The 18,879-nt window shown below is 42.2% G+C and overlaps 1 protein-coding gene across 1 annotated transcript in view; it reads left to right on the forward strand.

Annotated features, from left to right (window-relative positions):
* Window positions 1-1,171: 1,171 nt before the first annotated feature.
* Window positions 1,172-18,879, forward strand: part of GALNT5 (polypeptide N-acetylgalactosaminyltransferase 5) — a 46,961-nt gene continuing 29,253 nt past the window's right edge. The window contains exon 1 of the mRNA XM_005859399.2: window positions 1,172-3,108. Within this exon, the coding sequence (XP_005859461.1) occupies window positions 1,655-3,108 (1,454 nt within the window). The 5' untranslated portion in view covers window positions 1,172-1,654. The remainder of the gene's footprint in view (window positions 3,109-18,879) is intronic.

Raw genomic sequence — 18,879 nt, forward strand, 5'->3', positions numbered from 1 at the left:
GGCGCATGGAGGAAATGGTGGAGCTACCAATGTTGCAGTCCATGTGGGTATTCCAATTCAGTGAGCAGTCACCAAATAAAAAAAGACAGTTAGGGATTCAAGAAGCCTATCATAGCTGCGTTTATTGGGGTTCCCTCCTTTGAGCCAAAGTATAAACTTAAAGGCCAAGTCCTGCAAAGGCAATGTGTAAGTATAAAGAATTCAGAATCTTTCCTTCTTCCTTTCCCACGTTTTTGGGAGCCTGAGATGATCTCAAAGCAGGGAGGCTATACTCCTCCAACACAGGAGTGATAAGTGGCATGGCCATCTGCAGATCACGCCGCTGTCCTCAGAGAGCAGTGCTCCTGGGCAGTGCTTCTCAAATTGTATGGACAATGTTGATCACAGGCCATGTTAAAATGCAGGTTATGATTCAGTTGTTAAGTTTTACTCTGTATGAGAAAGAATTTCACAAAAATTATGTGTTCAACCCTCCCCCCCCCAAGAAAAATAAAACAACACACACAAAACAAACAAACAAAAAAAAAAAACAGAAAACAGTGAGGCATTTTATTGTAAACCAATGATTCTCATCTTTGGCTTTACATTAGAAAGACTTGCAAAGCTTCTTGGCTTTCATCTCCCCCTTTCCCCCTATCAATTAATGAGAAATTATAGAGGGGCTTCCTCAGAGTGATTTTAAGGCAAAGCCTGTGTGGGAACCGCTCAGCTACCAGCGCCACTCAAAGTCTGGTCCAAGTTCAGTGCAATCAGCACACTGATGGTCTGTGATAAGATAAGCATCAAAACTGAGAGTACGATTTTAGAAACTTTTATAGCAATATGACGTTATTAAATAACATAACAAAATAGATGGACTCGTTTAAAATAAGCAGTTCACTTACAAACATTTTGATAACCCCCCAAGGAAGGCTTAATTACACATCCACCTCTGGAAGTGAGATTATGCTAGGCCCCTCTTTAAGCTGCTACCTCTTAAAGCTGAAACATTAAGGTCAGTGATTAATTGCTCAGGCAGCTCATTGGGAGGCCTGGGTACAACAGGGTTAACGAGCAGGCATGGGGGAGGTGGGGTTGCAAACCGGGAACACATGCCCTCCAAGTGAGATAGCTTTCTTTCCCTTTATTGCCCCGAAAACATACACACTCTCACATAACACGGAAGGTGAGAGCTGAATGAAGTTCTCTGGGTAATAGCTTGAAATGTTTTCCTTATGAGAAGTGGTGTTGAGTTACAGCGTGCAGGCTGAAAACTGGGAGGAGAGAAGCAGCAGCCCCAGCCCGGCCCCCACCTTTCCTTGGGCTTGTAGGAAGGTGGACATGGGCTTCCCAGAGACGAGACGAGTGATATGTTGAACTGTCTGGCAGCTGGCATCCACTGCTCCCAGAGTGACCCGGGGACAGTGTTCCGCAGGGTTTAGCCAGGGGCCAGCCCAGCAGGCACAGATGCGCTGCTGTGAAATGCCACGCAGGCAGAGACTGACAAGCGGTAGGAGCTGAGCTTTCCCCTTGGACTGCTGTTTCCTGCTGTGTTCAGGGGAGGGGGGCGCCTTCTGGCAGTTCTGCTGCTGCTGCTGCTGCTGCTTCAGCTGCCTCTGCACTCAAGGTAAGCAGGCTCAAAGGGAGGGCAGGCTGCAAGGGAAGCCTTTGTACCATGAACAAGATCCGAAAGTTTTTCCGCGGAAGTGGGCGAGTCCTGGCATTTATATTTGTAGCTTCTATCATCTGGCTGCTCTTTGACATGGCAGCTCTCCGCCTCTCATTCAGTGAGATCAACACTAGGGTTCTGAAGGAAGACATAGTCAGAAGGGAGAGGATAGGGTTCAGGGTCCAGCCAGACCAAATGAAGATTCTTTACAGCAGCATGAAAGAGATAAAGCCCCCACTCAGGGGCCACGGGAAGGGAATATGGGGCAAAGAGAACTTTAGAAAGACGGAGGAGGGTGTGCTCAAGGTTGAAGATAATTTGGATCAAATCCAGAAGGAAAGGCACATACAGAAAGCTCCAGGAAGTGTCAAGATTGCACCTTTGTGGCATCCTGTACATCTGCAGACCTTTCCTGTGACTTTTATGAAGCCGATGACAGAGGAACATGCCATCAAACCTGAAGCCTATTCTCGCCCTGTGACCCCAAAGCAAACGACAGCTCAAGGGGCTCAGAAAACCACATTCATAGCAGCCAGAGGAACTCCATTGCCCCAACTATCTCTACACACAAGACCTTTTGGTATAAACCAGGAGGCCCAGAAGAGACATAGTCACAGCAGTGACACATCAAAACAAGCCGCTGAAAGGAACCTGGATGTGACCATCAGGTTTAATAGTGACAGATCAAAGCAGAAATCACAGGCCGTAGCAAATGAGAGGACACTCCCTGCCAGTCCACCAGTGCCAAAATCTAGGGAAGCCTTAACCTTAAATAAAACTGAGGCTCGGAGCAAATATCTAACTGCATATAAACACAAAGCCAATAAGAACCTTCCCTTTCCCAAGTTCTCTGCCAATTTAAATCACTTAAAGAAGCAATCTATTAATGAGACACAGTTGGGAGACTTGCCAAAGGATGATGGAGCCAAAGTGGCTGGTGGGAAGAAATTCAATTTTTCTGAAAGCCATGTTGTGATTATAACCAAGGAAGAGGAGCTAAAGACAGACACCAAACGGGTCCCTAATCCTAAAATCAAAACTGTATTTCCTTTCGTATTGGGTGAAAGACAAAGAAAACACATTTCCAAGAACAGAAGTGAGGCATCTTTCTCTTCACTTGCTCTACAGAGAGCAACAGTGTCTCAGACTAATCACATCTTAGCTGGGGGACTAAAGCCAGCAAGAATCAGCTTAAATGCCAAGGTCCAGCATGAAGAACTCAACCAAAGGCATACAAAAGCCCTTTCACCTAAAGACAGCGAAATGCACCAAGTATTAAGCATCGATATGACACTTTCTCCAAGGGACCCCAAAGCCCCAGGGCAGTTTGGACGTCCTGTGGTTGTGCCCCAGGGAAAGGAGAAGGAGGCAGAAAGAAGATGGAAGGAAGGAAACTTCAATGTCTACCTCAGCGATTTGATCCCAGTGGACAGAGCCATCGAAGACACAAGACCTGTTGGGTAAGATCCATTTCTCTTCTCTTTCCTCCACACCAAGTATGTTGGCTCTGATGTAGAAAAGAGTTATTTCTAGATAATTTTGTATGATTCTTGGTCACCTAGAAAACTAAAGAAATATAAATCATTAGACATAGTCCAAATAGTCTACCACCCACAAAAGGAAAAGTTCCAATATTAGTACTAGTATACTCACTGTGTTCTCTTCTTACTCTAATTTCTCTGAGACTTTGGCCCTCACCCCTATTAGCTTATGTTTCATTTCCTTTCCTCTATTGAAAACATAGAAATGATTAGATGAACTCAATTCTTAATAAGATATGTATGAATGATAGAGCTTAAAATGTCATTCCATTAGAAGAGTGACAATGAAGTGAATTCCCAATTTCAAAACTTTACGTTGTTAGCAGGTTTGGCGAGAACATATTTGGGAATGGAACACAGATAAGGCCTCCCTAAAATCATATCTTAACCAGCAAAATTCTGCCTAATCATGACAAATGATTACAAAAATAGCCAGTGAAAAGTGACTTTTCTCCCTAAAGTGTAATATCTGTTGTAGGTAGGGATTGTAGACAGCTCAGGAGTTCAGTTATACAGGAACAAGATTGTTGAAAAAAGCCAATCAGGCAATAACTAACAAAAACCTGTACAAGAGTATAATAATAACTGCTTGTATTTCTAGAGTTGCACCATTTACAACGAGCCTGCCTACACATCACATGAACTTCATAAGAGCCCTAGAAAAGAAACTGCAGATTTTATGGGTTCAAATGAACAGATGAGGTGCTCAGAAGTTCTATCACTTTCCCAAAGTAGCATAGCTCTAAAGCTGCCCAAAGAGCCTTCGTGAACCCGCGTTTCAAGGAATTAAACTCCTATGACTACATCACCAGAAGGCAGATCGAGTCACAACCATATGCTCTGATTCAAATACAGTTGGGTCCCCACCTCTTTTTAACTCTCTCATAAGTTAGGGTTCTTTGTACCCATTAACATCAAAGCTCCACGTATGCCTTGATATGCAGGTCCCTGAGCCAAAGAATCTTTGCCTGGAATTTGGAGTGAGGGAATCTCAAGATTCCAGTGTAGCACACTTGGTATGTAAACAAGGGCTTTGTTTGGCCTCAGTAGAAAACGCTCTTTTTGTGATCTAGGTAGTCAGTGCTACCAGGAGGAAGGCAGAGATCACTGGGCCTGTGTTCAGAATGGCAAGTGGGGCCTCTGTACTGTGATGCCAGCCACAGAGGCCATTTCCACTCTCTTAGCCTTTGGCAGATGACTATCAGACATGCACTCGTTGCCTGCATAGGCCAACTACTGTGCCATTCATGTTCCTCACTCTCGTGAAACTCACAGACCCTAAGGAGAACACAAATGAACCCAAAATAAAGACAAAGAAACTGAGGACCCAGGAAGTTCAATTGTCAGTGGTGACAGAGCCAGTAATTATAGAGAAATGATTAAAATCCACGCTCAAAATTATGCTGTATGTTATCTGCCATCTCTTGCTGATTACACCTCCCCCCCACCCATAAAGGATCTTAAAAATTATGGTGGCGCAGCTCTGATCTGAAGTTTTGTAAATTACACATCACATGTATTTTATATGATTTATATACACATATGCCAGCTTCGGACATAAGTGCGAGGGAGTGAAGGAATAGTGAAAGTAGCTCCATTTCAGCATCCCTTCAATAGCCGGCAGATTGCTACGGATCCTGGGGAAGAATCAGACATGCACAGAAGCAGAGGCTGCAGTTCCAAAGGGCAATTGTACGGGGGCCAAAAGCAAGTAATAATGATGCTATTATGCATGTGATTTATGGAAGGCTTGCTGACTCCCAGCACTTATTAGTTTCTGAAATTTGGTCCATGGAGGTGAAAACCCAGGAAAGTTACTTTTACAGTCATGTTCTGTCTTTGGAAGGAGGCTGTCCAGATTGTAGGAGAAACTGACACGTGTGCTTGAGAGGATGAGTCAGACAGCATGTGGCTAGGCCCTTCCCTCTTATCACACAACCCACCTTGGCTAAACACAGCTGCTCTCTGCAAGTTGCCTACCTGATGCCACTCCACCAACAGGATGGAGGTGACAGTTTAGTCACCAGGGATCCTATGCCTGGGACCCCCTAAAGTATTTGCAGTCCTTTCGTGTCATGCTTCCTTGAAAGGGAACAAATCTTCTTTTTTTCTTTTACTCAAACACGCCAACTACAAATATGTGCAAAAATACGTATTCATATGGATAAAGGTTGGAAGAAAACACAAATGAAAAATATTGGCAGGCATTGGAGTGAAGTTTTCTTACTTTGATTTTATTTATTTTCAGCCTTGTTCATAAAGTATATGAGATGGCTTTAAAAATATACATTAAGATCTTTTTAAGATAAAATGTAAAAGTAAGCATAAGAGAAAAATTGTTATAGAATATAAAAGAAAGTGTGTGTGATGAGAGGGAGAGAGAGAGAAAGAGAGAGAGAAGAGAGAGAGAAGGAGAGAGATTAGCCTTATAATTAGCCACAGTAGCAGCCCACTGAAACCTTTACATCTTAAGAATTCTGTGGAATCTCTCCCTTGCTGCCTTTTACATTTCCCCCAAATCTACTATTACAGATTGATTACTGGCACATCATAACTACCAATTGAATATAGATTGAATTTTTAAAAAGGGATAAAAACCATAGATTTGCTAGTAGGTTTATTTAAATTATATTCCCTTCAATAAAGATAATAATAACTAGTTACTAGTTAATATCTCCTTAAGGATGATGCAGCGGTTCTCAACCTGTGGGTCGCGACCCCTGAAAATACATCCTGCATATCAGATATTTACATTACGATTCATAACAGTAGCAAAATTACAGTTATGAAGTAGCAACGAAAATAATTTTATGGTTGGGGGTCCCCACAATGTGAGGAACTGTATTAAAGGGTCGCGGCATTAGGAAGGTTGAGAACCACTGATGGATATGGTAGGAGGAGGTTGGCATTGAGGAAATGAGACAAGCAGGACAACCTCATCTGCTCTCATTCTAAAATCAGACTCTCGTTTCCAAATCTGATCTTCCCTCCTTTTCTCCCGAGTCCCCAGAAACCATCTTTCTAAGATGTTAAGATGCGATCATGGCCTTTTCCCAAAGCACAGAAACTCCTTGCTGTTTTCAGCATGTTCCTCACTGTCCTTCTCAGCGACACCCGTTTCTGCCCCTTGAAGTGTAGCTACAGCTTTCTGGATGTGGCATTCTCTCCAATATAGGCCCTCAGCATGAGAAAAGTTAGTCTCATTACCCTTTCCTACATATTATTATACTCATTACCATCCACTAATGTTTTTATCAGCTAGTCCCTTCCCACAGTCTCCCACCAGCCTCCCCTTGCACGGTCCTCACCATTTCCTCCCATACATTTTAATTGGACACGGCTCAAAATCTGACTGCAGCTTACCTCACCTGGACCAAGGTGTGGTTGTAACCTCTGAATTCCAAGGCCCCTTCCTTAATGCTCTTGTGGTCACTGAAACACTCCTTGATGCATGCTCTGCACTAACTAGAGCCTTGAGAATCTAGTTTGCCTTCTCCGTGAAATTATAAACATCTGAGAAAAACTCTATCTTGTACTTTATTTTGCACTCCTTAGCAGTGAGCACAGTGTTGTGCACTCAAAAGATACAAGTTTACACAATATGGCTTTAAAAGATGTGTTACTCTAAAATGGTTTTTTAAAATATGTTTTTATTGATTTTAGAGATAGAGGAAGAGAGAAATAGAAACAACAATGAGAGAGAAATATCAACATTGAGTGGCTGCCTCCTGCACGCTCCTTAATGGCAATTGGTCCTGCAACCTGGGCATGTGCTCTAATGGGGACTCGAAGCCGGTGACCTCTTGGTGCATGGGTTGACTTTCAACCACTGAGCCACACTAACCAGGCTAAAATGATTTTTTAAAGTTAATATTTTTTTAAAAAGTAATGAGAGGTAACTATTCCAATAAAGCTCACAATGAGTCTATCTATAATAATAAAAGCATAATATGCTAATTAGACCAGATGCCCTTCTGGATGACCTTCCGGACGATGTTGGGCTGTGAGAGAAGCCCGGGTCCCGGGTGCCAGAGGGAAGCCAGTACCAGCAGCCGAGGGAAGGAAGGCCTACTCTTTCATGAATTTTGTGCATCAGGCCTCTAGTAAATTAATAATTACTTTATAATTTTTCATTTTGAATATTGGGAATATGTTAGTATCAGGTTTAAGGTAAATACATCCTGTCCTAACATTACGATATATTCATTAGTTCATGTTTATTCTTTAGTGCATATTTTTGTTACTAGGAGCCCAGTGCACGAATTCGCGCACCTTGAAAGAAACTGTGGGCTGCGAGACTGCAGTGGGCACAGGGGCGGGTCTGGGCCCATCCTGCGTGCCCCCGCCCAGCCCCTCTTGCCATGGGCCCCAGTCCCCTGTCTGCCAGCAGCCCCGCTCCTGCGGCTTCTGCTCCCACATGCTGACAGTGCTGGCCCTGTTCACACCCGCTGATGGAGCAGAGCTATTGGGGCCAGTGTCAGCAGCGGTGTGAGCTGTGTGGGGTCATTGCCAACAGTGGGTGTGAGCGGGGGCTGCTGGTCTTGATCGCCCCTCAGGAGCAGGGGGAGGTTGAGAAGCCCTGAGGGGTGATCAGGGCCGGCAGCCGTCATTCACACCCACTGATGGTGCAGAGCGATCGGGACTAGTGCAGGGCGCTGGCAGTGGGTGCGAGCGCTGGGCAGGATCGCAGCTTTCGAGAGCAAAGAATTTTCAGTAACTACCAGAAGCTCGCCCTGATGACAGCGACAGGTGTCCCGCCTTGGTCTGGTGTACCCACTCACCTGCTCCACCATCCCGCCATGTTCTGCGCACTCCCCCACCCCAGTGGTCAACAAACGTCGTAGCAAACAATTGTTTGGTTGTTCTGCCATTTGGTCTATTTGCATATATAGGGTTTTATATATATAGATTGTTTTGTTTTTTTATTTTAATGTTTTGACTGTCACGGGAGGAAAATCTCCTTATCTTACAGGAATGTTTTATGTCAGTAAGTAAAATGCAATTTCACTTTTGCCTATAAAGTATGTTTAAAATAAAATGCTTGGTTGACAGTCATTTTGAAGTTTCAGAATGAATCATTTTTTTTAAACAAAGTTAATCCTTATAGTTTTTGCTGTTAATTATTAGAGTTTGTTTCAATCAGTTGTAACCCATACGCCATACAAGTGTTGTTACACATGGTCCTGTCCACTGAAAATGCAGGGCACTTCTCCTCAAAGAAGTCTGTCTTCGGGCCTGCAGTTAGAGTTAAGGTGGCACTCCAAAAATGAACTCTTTTAAAAAGTGCACTTCCTGAATCTGTATTTAGAGAAAAATGACTCCACAAGGTTCTTTCTGCCAGCGTTTTGTTTTTAAAGTACACTCAGAATGACAGCACGCTCCTCCACGCCTGCTGTCGTCATGCCCGGACTCGGTGCAGCTTTTCCTGCAGAGCTCTGGCACGCCCCTCCACAACATGATGCAAAGTGGTCTTCATGCTCTTAGCCCACAGCTGAGGCTGTCAACCAACAATTTGATTCCTTCCTACACAGCTAAAGGGAGTTTTCTTTTGGCACATACGAAAAGCAAAAGATAGCACCATGCATTTGCCACAAACCAGTCTAAATTACTGGGGGGAAGGAAAAACCTTTCTGGAACCTTACTTTCCATCCTCTCCCCTCCCTTTCCAACCCTTGTGGGGTCAAAAACCGTAACTAATGAATTACTGAAGGTGGAGGAGGAGGAGAAGGAGGAGCTAGGAGAGAGAAAATAAACTGACCACATATCCTTCCAAACTTCAGGCTCCTAAAATGTATCAGGCTTGGAAAAAAGAAACTTTAAAGTTAAATGAAATTCAAATTCTCTTATTTTTATATGGGATGAATATTTTAATCCATCAGCCTGAGACTGCTTTTGTGACTAGTAGTGATTGGAGAACATTATCTGAAATTGACTGGAAACGCTGTGAGAGACTCCCTGAAAAACCAAACGGGGGGTAGGAAGTGGGGGGGACTCTTGCATGATGGATGTGAAAGGTTTTTCCGGCTTTCACCCTTATAGGTCAACACTATGCAATGGTGTGTGTGTGTGTGTGTGTGTGTGTGTGTGTGTGTGTGTGTGTGTGGCACATACCTGTACACATTTGTGTGCTTGTGTGTGATACAGCAGTGTGCCCTATTTCACTGAAAAGTCGTGTAGGAAAATTGGAAATAAAAAGCAAATTAGTTTAAAATCTGCAGGCTAGACCATATAACCAAGGTTAAATGTGGCTAAAAGATAATTACAGAGTATTTTGATACTTTTATCTACCACACTTTCCCCGTAACTAGGGGAATGTAAAATATGTTTCAACTGCTAATTCAAAGAGAAGAAAACAGTTAAACCGTGTCTAATATATGTAAAACTGAGCAATGTTAAATCAAATCAGTGACTTTTTCTCCTAGACCTAGAAGTATTTCTGGGAATGAGGAATCAGTAAATGTAGGAATTCAAACCTATTTGTACTTCGTTTTTACACATCCAATTAAGGGCCCAGTTTAATCCCAATTTAACCATTGGCCTAATTTTACCAACTTCTTGCCATAATATTGCCGTGGCTACTCTGGTGCCAGAAAATAACTTCCCATCGTCTGTTCTGGCTGAGCCATTCAGAGCAAGAGCCTCTCGAAAAGGAAACATTGTTTGCTCAAAAGGGCCAGAAACTTCAGGACATAGCAATGTTTACAAGTTCTGTTTTGTTGTTTGCTTTCAAAATGAAAGGATCTTTGTAGAGTCCCCTCTATAAAAACAACACAAAACAAAAAGGCATAGACACAGACAACAGTATGGTGATTGCCAGAGGAAAAGGGGAAGGGAGGTAGAAGAGGATAAAGGGGGGATTAATGGTGACGAAAGAGACTTGACTTTGGGTGGTGGACACACGATACAATATACAGATGATGTATTAGAGAATTGTACACCTGAAACCTATATAATTTTATTAACCAATCTCATTTTAATAAATTCGGTGAAAAAATAAATAAATAAATGTCTATATTATTCCAAACTACATCATCTTCTAAACTGGTCCAGCTTCTAAAATGTTGGTTTACGGACATGTGTGAGAAGGGGCAATATGGAGAAACTTAGTATTTATAAGGGCCTTTATGACTTGCCTCTCATTTGCTCCTTAAAACCACTCCTCAAGGCAGGTGGTATCATTCATTATCCCAGCTTTACCGATAGAGAAACTGAGACATCAAGAGGAAACTGAGGTGTCAGGGTGCAGCTGATAACTCAGATGGTGGCAGTTCATTTCATTCCATGTGCTATTTGCTCACTGACTCTCATGAGCTGACACACCATGCCAGGCAGCTGGCACCTTTCACCCTTCCCATCATCTCCTTTGATCCTGACAATGGTCTGCAAGATGGATAAAGTGCTGCCTCTCCTCATTGACAGATGAGGGAAAACACCCAGGAAAGGTAACTTGCCCACCGGCCCACAGCTCCCAAATGGCAGGGCTGGGACACAACTGCTGGTCTTCTGATGCTTCCTCACTCAGTAATAATTCTCCTACACCAGCTGGCTCTCTCCCAGACCCCAGCCACTGCTCCCTCATGGTGACCAGCATCACCTCCACCCTGCCATGTTTGCCAAGACTCTCTGAATAAGGAGAATCTCTCCCTTGCTGAACCTCACCAAAAAAAGAGCTTATTTATGTTCCAGGCAGCAGTGTGTATGAGTGTGTGTGTGTGTGTGTGTGTGTGTGTGTGTGTGTGTGTGATTCTAATCAATCCTCACAGCAGACATACTACCTCTCATATGACTTGCAGAGGAGAAAAGTGAGGCTCTAAACACCAACCAATATACCTGCAAGCCAATGGCAGATTTGGGATTCAAAAGAATATTTTGTGACTTCTAATCTAGTGATTTCCCCCCATTGCGTACAGATCCCTTTTCTTTATAGTCATACTAGAGGCCTGATGCACGAAATTCATGCCAGAGTAGGCCTTCCTTCCCCCGCTGCTGGCACTGGCTTCCCTCTGGCACCCGGGACCCAGGCTTTCCTCGCAGCCCCAGCTTCATCTGGAAGGTCATCTGGAAGGATGTCCAGTCTAATTAGCATATTACGCTTTTAGTATAGATGACTTTGGCAGAAATGAACATTTCTGTTTTCCTTATACACAAATCAGAGGTGTGTGAGAGAAAATATTTTTTTTGCCTGTTAGGTACCTCATCAGAGAGAAATTTAATAGGAAGCTGTTTTCTATACAGCACTAAGCAAAGGTGATTCTTGAAAACTGCCCGACATCCACAGCTCAGTAGTGAACAAATATTCTGGGCTCCTGCTGTGCACTCTAACCTCATGGTCCTGCTTCAAAGGCCTGGAGCACAGTGTTCGGCAGAAGCAGAGGGTACATACTAAAGGAGTAAGAAAAGGAACGGCCAAATGTGGCCTGAGAGAGGGCAGAAGTATTTGAGCTCTGACCTGAGGGTAGGGCGTTAGAGAAGGGGGGAAAGAGGTAAAAAGAGGGATCTATTGAGAAAGTGAGGGAAATCTGACATAGGGCGAAACTATACAAGTAAGTAGAGTTCACATACTCAGGGCCATGTTAAGGTTCTTCTAAGAGCCAGCGAGAAACATTGAAAAATTTAAAGCCATAGGAAGAACAATTTACCTTTCTCAGAAATCTCATGACCCAGAGGGAAGCGAAACCCTTATGGGTGAATGAGGCTAATGATGAATATAGAATCACCAAATGTTAATACTAGATGAAGTTTCAAAAGCAGTCTAATCCCTTCTGTTCCAAAGAAGTCTGAGGAAGGAAGGGACTCATCCAAGATCCTACATTGTGGGAGAGAGAACGGCCCCTAAGATGCCCTACCTCCACCCAGAACTTTTTCCACCACATCACACCACCTCCTGCTCTCCTCCCTCCCTCCCAGCTTCACTCGGACAGCTGCCTGCTCAAAATAGCCTATTGTTAAAGTGATTAATGTGGATGCTGGTGGTTTATGTGTCTAAGCCCCAGTCCAGTAGCTTTGATATTCAGTTACCCCAGGAACCACGGCTTCAGCCAGCCAAGGCCTTTGGAGTGAGTGTGACTGAAATCTTCTAAATTAGTAGTCAGGCAATTCTGACTAAATGTCAGGAGTTGTCTACCCTAGAAATAACAAACCATAAAAGTAAAATTGTTATATAATAATACTCTCTTATCAGTGAGTGCAAAAAAAGTCCCAATAATCCTAAGGTCTTGGAGAAAATAATAAAATTCGTGGCAGAGCTCCTCAGCTACAGGCTCCATTCTCCTTCTGATCATCCTGAAGATACCAGAGCTTGGGCAGCGAGCCCCCAAGGCTCACAGCGAGGCCGTGGTTGAATTGCAAATAGAAGCTGAGAAAATATTCTCCTCGACCTTCTGTTCAAACCTGAGAGGACTGAGATTTGACCTACACTTTGACTGTCCTGGAATAAAATGAAAAATTCATAGACATGAGAGAATGTTATCATTCCCTCGATCTTCTCATCTGAAACCTTCTTTATTTGATGGGCTACATTCAAATCAAGCGAGTGGCTGAGGATCAGCACACACAAGCCAAGAAAGTGAAACATATCACTCTCTGAGTCTCTTGATAAATGATGAACCCTTGATAGACGTGGATTAAAGGACTGCCTGGGCAAAGGGCAGTGCCCCCAGTCAAAATGGGTGTATTTACATTGTGGATAATCATAGGTCCTCACATAGCTTTTTTTTTTACCATGGAGCTTGAAAAGTATTCATATCCATTATCTCATCAGATCTTCACAGACATTCTGTGATGAAGGCATTGGAATCTTCCTCCTAACAATAAGGAAACGGAGGTCCTGGAAAGTCATAGGGTATGCCCATGGTCATGCAGACAGTGAATGTCTGGGAAGACTCAAAACTCAGTCCTTCATCATCTTTCTCAAGTCCAGAGTCTTTTTGTCCCACCACAGGAGCGTATCAACTTCGTGCAGGACACGAATCCCCCACATTAGAGGCCTCATTTATTTTTAGTTGTTGGATTGGCTACAGTAATCAGTCTAGACTTCCCCCAAACAAAATAGGTTGGACTAATTTTTAAGGATAACAAGGGAACTGCAGACTCCAAATACCTAATTTTTGTAATGAATGGACATATAGAATAAAACTATGATTTCTTACTGTCCAAAAAATGATTACTAACCCAGAAACAGCTTGCATTTAAATTTGACTTGACTTTAGCTGTGATTCCTCACCCAGTATAGCAGAGCACAAGGTTTCCAACAGGCAAATTGGAAGAAAGAAAATTTACTTCAGTTGGGTCAGTGTAAGATAACTTGAAATAGATTTTACCACCTGTGAAAACTAGGCGGCTGATGGCATGTAAAAATGGTGTGAGAGCTAATAACTCTGAAAATGTTCTGGTCTGACCCACAGTGCCTTTGAACAAAACAGCATGCCTCTTTTCCTAGACACCTGAAAACATGTTTAAGCTATTTAGCAATGCAAGAAACCAGGTACCTATAAATATTAGAGTGGCCTGACATCGTAGCCGCCTGAACCAAGGCACACTCTGAAACTCTGTGTTTGAAGCCTCTCCCATCTCCTTCTGTGCCCACTTCCCCACTCCTTAATGCTTCCCCTTTTCCAGACACCAGTATGATCTGTACAATACAGTCCTCCACAGGGTTTTCTTCAGAGTGATCCCTTAAATACATCTAAAATGTGCTTGTCAGTCATTAGCAGAGGCACTCCTTATTTCCTGGGATATTAGCATCTAGTGCAGTGGTTCTCAACCTTCTGGCCCTTTAAATACAGTTCCTCATGTTGTGACCCAACCATAACATTATTTTCGTTGCTACTTCATAACTGTAATGTTGCTACTGTTATGAATCGTAATGTAAATATCTGATATGCAGGATGGTCTTAGGCGACCCCTGTGAAAGGGTCGTTTGACCGCCAAAGGGGTCGCGACCCACAGGTTGAGAACCGCTGATAGTGGAATCTTTCCTAATCTATCCACCTGGTTTCCCTGGTGAAATCAAGGCACCATGACAGGCTGTGGTCAGTGGAGGATCAGATGGGTGGTCAGTGGAGGTGCCATCCCCAAATCTCTGAGAGCGTTTTCTGCCTCCAATTTCAGACTGGCTAGCATTATAATACTTCTTAGAACTTCCTTCTAAAAAAGACCAAAAATCTACTGATTTCTAATATAAGAAGCTTCATCTGCATTAGCGTCCTTGGTTAACTCTTCCCAATGTAACCAGATGTTTCTACAGTTAACCCAATTTCAACCACAGAGCAACTCTCCAGACTTCACAGCCAGCCTGGCTTGTTCAGATGGCACATGCAGATTTTGTGCAGCTGACCCTTCCTTTTTAGAACTGATTTATCTTTTCAGCACCAAATGTCGTAAAGAATATTTAAGTGTGAAATATGTAATTCCCATTCATTTACATTATAATGTTAAAAAGTCATAGGAAGTCACTGTCTTTTCTACCCTCCCTTTCAATTTTCTATTCCTCTTAGCTTTACTTCCTCTTTCCCAAGCTAAAGCCCGAGATGAAGCATTTTACCATCCACTTCAGCACCCTCAAACTATTCTGTCACTTTTCTTTCCACCTTATTTGCTCTGGTGACCCCAAACTTGGATTAATCTAACAGTCTGCTTTATCTCCTCCTACAGCTAGGCTGCCAGACACTGGTAAAGCAATCCACACTTGTATTTTGACTAAAATTTTGGGATATCCAAATTCAGGAAAGTGCTCAAGGCCCCTCAGATTGCATGTGTGTGTGTGTGTGTGTGTGTGTGTGTGTGTGTGTGTGTGTGTGTGTGTGTGTGTGTGTGTGTGTGTGTGTGTGTGTGTGTGTGTGTGTAGGTGTAGTTAGCCAGTACTGTCTCCTATTGTTCATTGTCTATCCCAAATATTCTCTATTTTCCTCAAGTTTCTACCCTATTACATGAGCAACTAACCTTTCTTCCTGTATGAACTCCAAACTCTTTTAACTTCTCATCCCAGATACATAAAATTATTATACATTATCATCATTTTTCTTATCTCAAAGGAAATATCTTTTCCATCATTTAAACTTGTGATTTAAGCTCCATTTCGACTTCATTCCTTCAACCATCCATTCAATCCATAATTATCAAATAATTATATGTAACAATGCTAGAAGCTTGTGGCACTGTAGTAAGCAAGGAATATTTGCCCTGCCCTCAGGAAATTCTAGATGCAGAAGATAAGGGAGTAAAGTAAGTAAATCAATGCTCCTTCAGGAATACTGATGACTGTAAGAGAGAATAAAAGGAGGGTAGCTAGTTTTGATTGAGTAGTTAGAGAAGGCTTCTCTGTGGAGGCAGTACTTCAGCTAAGACCTAAATGAACAGAAGCCAGCCATGAAAGCATAGGGAGGGTCAAGTTGAATTTTCACATCATTTAAGGAACTAAAAGGTCAATGTGGCCATGGGAAGTGTGTGATGTGCTAGTGGAATAACTCACAAGCAGTTGGAGAGATGGCCAGAGGTCACACTATATTGGGTCCTGTAGGCTATGGTAAAAATTTTGGATTCTTTTTCTACTGTATCTCACAGAAATCATTGAAGGATTTTAAACAGGAGAGTAGTGTGGATGTAGTGAAGAGTGGAATTAGAAAGTCCAGTTAGGAGACTTCAGCAATGATGCTGAAGAAAAATGATGGAAACTCAAGAAGAAAGGGTAACAGAGAAGGTTAAAGGTGGAGCTGAGATATATTTTGGCAATACAACAGGCAGAAGTTAATGAGAGATTGGTTTTACTGACAGAAAGAGAGTGAATCTAGAATTAACATCCATATTTGTAGATAAAGGTGGGTGATGATGTCATTAATTAAGAGGGAAAATGCAGAGGAACTGGTGGGTGAGGTAGAGTGAAATGAAGATTTCTATTTAAAAAAACTTATGTGTAGGATGCCTGTGAGACATTCAGAGGTGAAGTTAAGTAGTTGTTTGGATAAATGAGTCTGGAATTCAGAGACCAATCTGGCCAGCATAAACTTGGAAGATAATATTTAAAGCTGTGGAAATGGGTGAGATCATACAGTAGCATTGTACACAGAAGACACAAAAACCTCTGAGAATCTTCTGTTTAGAGAGTACAAAGAGGGAAAAACTTAGAAGGAAATTGAAGGGAGAAAGCCAGTGAGTGATGGGTGAAAACCAGGAGAGTATAGTGTTTCATGAGAAAGAAAAGGAGAGTGACTCAAGGAGGCAAGACTTGTCATTGAGTCAACTGCCACTGTAAGTGATTAATACAAGGAGAGAGACCTCGCTCCACCAATAATCACAAAAATCACTGATTCTTTCAACTATCAACTCAATGTATACCTTCCCTGAAGCCCATAAATATGATCTGTTTCTTCCTACTCAGGAAAGGGAAGGGAACAGGGATGACAAATTTGCCCTACACCCACCTAGTTACCCTATCTCTTTTCTTTCTAGGTTTCCTCCCAAAATAGTCTACAAAATAATCTCAACCCCTTCATCAACCTTTTACTCTAAATTCATTGTACTCTAGCCCCACCCATTTCCTCCTTGGGGAACTTTAGTCCTATTATCTCTCATCTTTGATAGTCTCCACCAGAGATTCTGATCATTGGACTGTCACATTGCTTTGTGAAAAAAATTTCAAAGTTTAAAGTTTGTCTAGTATCAAAGTTATACTTTAATTGCTGGAATTACTAGTAATTATGCAATCAAATGTTATGATCTTTTACTTAATGCTTAGAAATCCATCATATTTTTTCTCCCTTTTTCTAATATTTTTCTTTTCTATAATTGAATTATAAATAATACTAGAGGCCCATTGCATGAAGAGATTTGTGAAATAGGCCTTCCTTCCCCTGGCTGCCAGCACCGGTTTTGCTCCAGCACCCAGGACCCAGGCCTTCACTCCGGCCGCAGCGGAGAAGCCAAGCCTCTTCAATCTTCAGTTGTCTTCAGTCTTCAGTCGTCTTCAGTCTTCACTCCGCAACTGCATATGCAAATTAACCGCCATCTTTGTTGGGTTAATTTGCATACTCATCCTGATTGGCTGGTGGGCATAGTGGAGTGACACCAATTTGGATGTTTCTCTTTTATTAGTGTAGATTAGTGTTCTAACTTTGTTAAAATATATTTTTATTGATTACAGAGAGGAAGGAAGAGAGAGAAACATCAATGATAAAAGAGAATCATTGATGGGCTGCCTCCTACATGCCCCACACTGGGCATCAAGCCTGCAACCCCAGCATATGCTCTGACTGGGAATTGAATGTGACCTCCTGATTCAAAGGTCAACTCTCAACCACTGAGCCCTGCCAGCTGGGCTAGAACTCTAAATTTTAATAGTAGGATTTATAATTTGATGTCACCAATTTAACACTTTCATGATTTTCAATGTGCAACTTTGAAGAAGATTCAAATGTAGTTTATTATTTTTTTGTAGTTTAAAAAATAACGAACATATTTCCTTACTTTAATGGTTCTATTAATTCAAAGTAAACTAGCCTTTTTTTGACAGGTAAAGAGGGCACTCACCCATCTAAGGAAATAACAGATGTGTCATCTCTCTCTTCAAAAAAAGTATACAGTTGACCTTGAACAAGATAGGTTTGAATTGTATGGGCCCACTTACGCATCGGTTTTTGTTTGTTTGCTTGTTTTTCTTTTTTGGTAAATACAATGAGCCCTTATATCCTTGGGTTTCACATCTTCAGATTCAGCCAACCCAGGATGGAAAAGAGTATTTTTGCATTCCCAACTGCCAATTCCCCTCCACAGATTCCTCACCACAGAGAGAAATACTGTTTTTGGACCATGGTTGGTTGAATCCATGGATGTGAAGGGCAGATTGTAGAGTCAAAGTTATATGTGGATTTTCCACTGCACTGGGACTGGTGCCCCCAAACCCTGTGTTGTTCAAGGGTCAACTGTACATGTTTTCTAGGTGAATAATGTTGGGTAAATTATTTATCTTCTTGAGCTTCAGTTTGCTCTATTTGAAGAAGAGTATAATAATATGTATCTCAAGTAGTTGTTATTAAAATTGAATTTAACTATGGACAGACTGTACAGTGCTGTGCAAATGTGAGGTGTACCTATTTCTTATTTATGACCTAAACAAAGGGTAACTACCCCACAAAATGCCCATCTACTGCCAGCTACTTTTGTTCTAGTGTTGTTAAGACTTCCTGAATGTTTATTTCTGGAGCCATACCTGGACCAAAACTTGAGTCCCAACTCTGCCCTTTACTAACAGTATATTCATGGACTAGTCTCCCCATGATTTTAATTATTCACCTATAAAAAGAGAAAGATATGCTGTTGGTTTAAAGTTTAAATTGAAATAATGTAGACTGCCTATAGTACTTAGTTATGATCATCATAATTTAAATATTGCATTGCTAACGGTTGTTGTGTTAAAGGATAGCAAATACTCTTTGTGAGGTTCCACTGGGCACAATCCCAGAATAGTAACCCAGGCAGGAGATGGAAAAATGCCAGCAGTGAGGCGGTGTGCAGTGCAAGGCATGGAAGAAAACCAAAACCAATTACGACCCACCTGAATACCAACTCCCACTGTAGTCTTCCTCTCATTTTTATGCCAGCAAAATGATTTCAACTGTGGTTAATCTTTAGTAGAGAGAGACTCAGCAAGAAACCCCCAAATGGATAGAGAAGCTGAAGAATTTAATGATTATATAT

This window comes from Myotis brandtii, unplaced genomic scaffold (assembly GCF_000412655.1).
Source record: "Myotis brandtii unplaced genomic scaffold, ASM41265v1 scaffold125, whole genome shotgun sequence".
NCBI classification, from domain to species: domain Eukaryota; kingdom Metazoa; phylum Chordata; class Mammalia; order Chiroptera; family Vespertilionidae; genus Myotis; species Myotis brandtii.